This window comes from Diplotaxodon limnothrissa, linkage group LG7, assembly GCF_057381915.1.
Source record: "Diplotaxodon limnothrissa isolate DT_005_m linkage group LG7, D_limnothrissa_male_GT1.1, whole genome shotgun sequence".
Classification (NCBI taxonomy): Eukaryota; Metazoa; Chordata; class Actinopteri; order Cichliformes; family Cichlidae; genus Diplotaxodon; species Diplotaxodon limnothrissa.
The window spans coordinates 30,699,452-30,705,451 of NC_140602.1; the positions used below are offsets into that span (position 1 = coordinate 30,699,452).

At 44.4% G+C, this 6,000-nt stretch overlaps 1 protein-coding gene across 1 annotated transcript in view; it reads left to right on the forward strand.

The window, feature by feature from the left end:
* Nucleotides 1-6,000, forward strand: part of myo5b (myosin VB) — a 45,882-nt gene that overhangs the window by 8,308 nt on the left and 31,574 nt on the right. Inside the window, exon 2 of the mRNA XM_085357881.1 lies at nucleotides 5,859-5,969. Within this exon, the coding sequence (XP_085214007.1) occupies nucleotides 5,859-5,969 (111 nt within the window). The remainder of the gene's footprint in view (nucleotides 1-5,858; nucleotides 5,970-6,000) is intronic.

A 6,000-nucleotide genomic window follows, 5' to 3' on the forward strand; every position in this document is an offset into this window, starting at 1 on the left:
AACAATAAGGGAGACTCCCTTTAGCTTTAGCACCACACTAGTGTGTGATTAGAGAACATTAGAAGGACACGCAGTGTCGTAATGTGCTTTGTCAGGGTGAATGTTTGATATGTACGACCTTCGGCCTCTCTTCTCTCTGAGCTTTCAGTGCAGGTCAAAGTTCCTCGACAGGTCGTATTGTTTCTTCCTGCAGGACACACCCAGCACTCACCCTGGGGCTGATGTCACCGTGCTGACACGTCACTGGGCGGAGACTTCGCTCACCTGTGCAGCTCTGAATGGAAACCTGATCTGTGCATGTAGAAACAGACAAACTCATTCTTCAGGTTAGAGGCTCAGAGTGAAATACCAGCCTGTGAACTCTGCCCCGTGACTCAGAGCCATTTCAGGTCTTTGTGTGTGCTAATCCAACACCTTCACTTCCCCTGCAGGCTCGTCTTTTATTCCAAACCTGTACTTGTCCTCCACTGCTGGTCCTCTTCTTTCCCTAAACCCTCCCCCAAAACAAAGCACAGCAGCGGAATGTCAAGTCCGTCCACGTTTCTGACTCACAGAAGGAAAACAAAGTCTGAGATAGAGTTAAACCCAGCTTCGTTCAGAAATCAGACCTGCTGTATTTGTTTTTACACAGATGCTTTCTGATTCTGAGCCACAGCTTTAAATTTTGTAAAGATGTGGAAGAGAGCTTTAGCATGATGCTGGAGCTGTGCAGTTTCTCTGTTGTGCATTTCTGCGGGTAGATGTAACATTGTTTGAACATGGAGTTGAATCCAGCAGCTGTTTTTGCTCAATAGTATTTTTTTAACACAACACTGGCAAGTTACAGATTACTTGTAGAGGTGGGAAGAAAATGTTTTCACAAATCGGCTCAGCTCTGCCCTGATCAGTGACTTTTTGGGGGGTAAAACGATTCAGATTCGGTCTGTGGAGACGTGCTTTTAAGCTGCTCTTCTTCACTTCATTGTCATGTTGTGTTACTTTCGGCTGAATGAATTGAAACTTATCAGAGTTCAAAGGACAAACAATGAGTAACTGTCCACATACATGTACAGTCCCTCCCCCGCTGAAGACATGCTAGCCTGTGCAGAGACGTGAAGGAAAAACAACAACAACAACAACAACAAATCAACTTTAGAAGTGTGTGTGTGTGTGTGTGTGTGTGTGTGTCCGTGTCCTCATTACTGGCTGAGTTTCCTGCTGAGATGCTGTGCATGTGGACTTCATGCTTCTCAGTCATTGGATAATTACTGATGGTGTCCTAGATAAACTTACAGCGTACACATACCACACACGCATTCACACCACGCACACGTTTACTACTCACACCGCACTCACACACTGTTTGATAGAGATCATGCCATCACACACGAGCTCACAGCATACTTTGTGTCAGACGTCCTTTAGTTCATGCCTGCAGACTGAAGCTTTCTGTTATTCTGTTACACGTCACACCCTGTTCACATCAAACAAACCAAAGTTTCTAATGATGATGATAATGCTAATAATAATCATCATCATCTCATTTGTCAGTTTTTCACTGCTCTTGGATCTGGATGCTGTCATAGAGAAGGTATAGAAGCTCCGCCCATTTGCTGTTCACACTCTCTGTTTAAGCAGCAGAGACAGTTTGTTTCAGACTGAAGTCAAACTGACAGGCTGCTCCATCTACTCAGTATCAGATATTTATTGCAGCATTCCATGTTTGGCACTGTTCACCACCTGCACTCATGTATATATCTATCTACTTAGCACTTTTAATTCTTATTCTTATTTTTATTTTCATGTCTATTTAAGCGTTATATGACAGTATGTTTGCACTAAGCACTGCAGCAATTTCCAAATGTTGTAAACCTGCTCAACATTTGGCAATAAAACCCTTTCTGATTCTGATATTTTGAACTGTGACTCATGAAAATCTCATTTAGTAGGGTCCAAGAATAAAGAACAGGAGCATAAGCACAATGGGACTACTTCACGTTAAAATAGCAGCATTGTAATGAATTTTAATGTCCTGGTGTTTTTCTCTATTTGTGGTTCTGATTTCAGTTGAAATGTTAACCTGCCCAGTCTCAGGAGGCTTTAAATGGTGTGTAATAGTATTCCGGTTTGAGAAGCATGTGGTGACGGAGAGCAGGAGAAACTGTGTTTGTTTAGGGAGAGCTGAAAAAGCCTGAATCGACATTTTTGTGCTGGTTTCGGTTCTTTGAAGCACAGTTTACCTGCCTGTTGCCACACAGATGAAGATCAGAGCTCCAGGATGCGAGGACAGTGCTTCTGCTGGCTTTGAAATCACAGCAGTGAGAACTGTAAGCTCTTATACAAATCTGCTGCTTCTCATAATAATCATTTTTTGATGTTATTTAACCCCAAGATGGCTCTCCAGTGTGGGCAGAAAACGTTGGGCTATAGAACTTCCTGCATGTTATTGACTGTGTGCACGTTTGCATATGCTACTTCCGGTGCGGAAACTCCTGTGGGGAGCTTTGTTTCCGGCGCCTGGTTTATGGTCCAAAACAAGTTAAGCAAATGAATGAATCAAGCGGCGATTTACATTTCTATAGATGTCTTGGGCATTTACCCAATATATCTGTAAATGATGTTCATCGACTTGTCAATATTTTTTCCCCGCGCCTCAGAGCAAAAGAGAAAATGGATTCAAATGTTATATTTCTCAGCTGTCCCTCGTTTATCGCGGGTGTTATGTTTTAAAAATAACCAGCGATGGGTGAAATCAAGTAGCCAATTTTATTTTTTGACGGTGCAAAACGTTTCGTGGACATCGTGGACATACAGTACTGCACTTCAGAGTCACACTACTAGCGATCGATGCAGCGATTCTGTACTGTACAGGAGAGACGTCACGGAGGAGATCATCTGCAGCGATCAGGACGCAGGACACAATGTGATGTAAAAAAATAAATAAGCATGCAAACTTGCACTAAAAAATCCGAAACAGCGAGGTGAAAGGTGAACCGCGTTATAGCGAGGGACCGCTGTAATTTTTAAGGTAAGTCACAACATACCCTTCGTACATACTAATGTATAGAAACCCTTATCAGCAATCATTCATTTTTTGTGTGGCTTTTTTCACGGTTTGTTAACATGCTGTGTAGGTGTGTACTTGACTAGCTGATCTCGACATAATGGGGGAAACATCTGGTTTGACTATTCTTCACCTGTAGTTTGAATGCTGAACATTTGCCTGTTTAAATCATAAGACCAGTCACTATACAGAGATGTGCTTCTGAATGTGGACGATGTGTCTTCTGCTGCAGTGATGCAGTTCTGCTTGTGTTGAGTGATGTAAACAACTGATCGATCTAAACTCTTTAAACGTCAAAATTGATCATTAGATTGTTTATGACACAACAGTGGTGAGTGTTCCCACCTTCTGCTCTTTGTAACTTAACGCGATCTTTCCGTTTTCGAGTTTTGGACATGATTTTGGAGTATATGTTCGCAGTAGCGATTGACTGCAAAGTAAAGCTACCGGAAATGCACAACCCCACATCCGGTCTCAAACCAGGAAGTTAGCGTTTTCTCGTGTACAGGGTCAATTCTCCACATGTGCACCTGCGGTGTGCTTCATGCTTTGAACATGGACTGATCCACAGTTACAGGTTTACCTGCCTGATCCACAGTTACAGGTTTACCTGCCAGGAGACGGCAGGAGCTCGCTGTACAGGAACCTTGAACATGTTGGGTGGGGATTGTGTGGGATGTCTGGGAACATGTTGACTCCCCCTGTTTCTATGGAAAGTAACCAGAGCGTGCTTCAATTATGTAATGTACATATTCATGATGTCATCAGGACTGATTTGCCTTCTGCCTGGCGTCAGAGATTTCCATCAGTTTGCCTCCCCGTGCTCTCTGTGCTAATGTATGCTGTGTTTCAGTAGAGCTGAACTCCCGGGCTGCTCTCATGAGTGTTTCAGTGGCTTCGGGTCATGTGACCTCATGTGATTCCTGTCTGTCACACAGGCAAACTGTATGGAAACGAGCTTCTGGTGCACAGCAGTGCATTTGCATTGAAGGCAGTGATGTAATGCGGGAATGTTTGTCCTCGGCTGTCACAGTGACCTCAGATTGTTTGAATGGACTCAGCATGCAGGCAGATGCTGTGATGTTGCTTCCTTTATTTTTCTGAGTTTGTCTGTTGAGAGGAGGAAGTGACACCATATTGCTGCAGATGAATGAAGAACAGGAACAAACACAAACCATAAACGACGATATTGGGCTGGTCACGCTGCAGGTCCACTGGGTTCAGAGGGTCAAAGAGGCAGACAGGGACAAGATCTGCTCAGGATCGTGTTTGTACCTGATGTCAGTCTGATCAGCACTAACACATCTGTGCAGCTGTGGGCTGATTAAACCTTGATGTGTTTTCATCAGCTGTCTGAGGATACAACAACCCAACAATCCTGTGTTACTTACAGGAACTTGAGCTTTTCTTTCCCTGCCCTCAGGCTCACTGTGATGCACCTCCTCACACACAGACTGGAGCTGCAGGGAGTTTAAAAAACACAGTGTTTCTGTAATGATGCAAACAAAACAGAGACAGAGAGAAACAGGTGAGCGTCAGCAGTTTCTCAGTCATGAACACTGTTTGCAGTCAAGTCTGAAAAGATTTCAAACAAACAGAGGGAAGCAGCGCTGACCCGGTGCTGCGTCAGCGGTCCTGAAATGTGCATAATAAACACAGACGTTGATCTGTGCTGGTTATATCTGATCCAGCTTTAAGTGGACCTGATGTCATCTTACACACGAAGACAGATTCTGATTCTAATATCAGATCAGCGCTCAGGATCATAGTTTACCTGAAGCCCAGGTACCAGCCTGGATCTGGAAACATTTGGATTGGTGTATGTCAGATTATGATCGTAGCACAAACGCCTATCATAACTAATACATGTGCTGGTGCTGGTTTCATGGTTCAGGTTTTACAGGGTTACCTGGGTCGTTCTGCTCGGTGGTCTTTGTCTAGAGAGAGAACTCTGCTTCACCTTTACCTCAGGTGTGCTGACACCTGTAACCTCTGCTGCACTGACAAAGAGGCAGAGGAGTCACCAGACTGAAGGTGGGGTGGCGCTACGATTCCTCTACTGCTATGAGTCTGTGTGAATCATGAATCTCATCACAGGGAGGAGCTCACTGACAGTCTGTGAGGAACAAAAGGAGGAGAAGCTCAGCAGCTTCAAACCAACAGGAAAACATCCAAGAGTTCCCAAAAGTAGGACAAGAACTAATTTTCCTCCTGAAAGTGAAGCACGGTCCCCAGAGTCTGTTCTTCTAAAGTAATGATTTTACTTCTAATAAAAGACCCAGGTATGTTCAGGTGTCTCATGCCGTCATGTGACTGAGCTACTCTCTCTGTCATGATGCCTCTGCAGGATTATTTCAGATGAAAGCTCGTCTGCGGTAATTTCCACAGAGCTGATAATCGGTTAATGATTCCTTTGATCAGAAGTGCAAACGTGTTAATCTGCAGGAACAGATAAAAGTCCAGGAGGAACTTCTGATAATCCCGACAAGCTCCTTCACACTGACGGTAAAGACGACCCTGTTATCACGCCGCGTGCCCTCGGAGTGGCCGCGCTTTAACCTTCAGCCATCTTTTCACTTTTCTCAAACTCTGTTTTTCTGAGTTCAGGATCTGTGAGTTTATCCCTCAGCAGGTTCATATCCTCCACACTCACGTACACGCACTGCTTAAGTCAAACATTTACACTGCTTGTTCTCACATTTGTCTGTCCCAAACATGTCACCATGTTTAAAGCTGATGAACGTGCCTCTGTCCAGTCGTCTCCTCAGAGCAGTGAAACGTTGGCACTCAAGTGTTTCTTCTTCATGTGTTTCAGTACACTCGGGTCTGGATCCCGGACACGGAGGATGTTTGGAAGGCTGCAGAGATCGTCAAAGACTACAAAGAAGGAGACCCGGTCCTTCGGCTGAAACTCGAGGATGAAACGGTAACAGACAGATCCAGATGTGCCGCTGCCA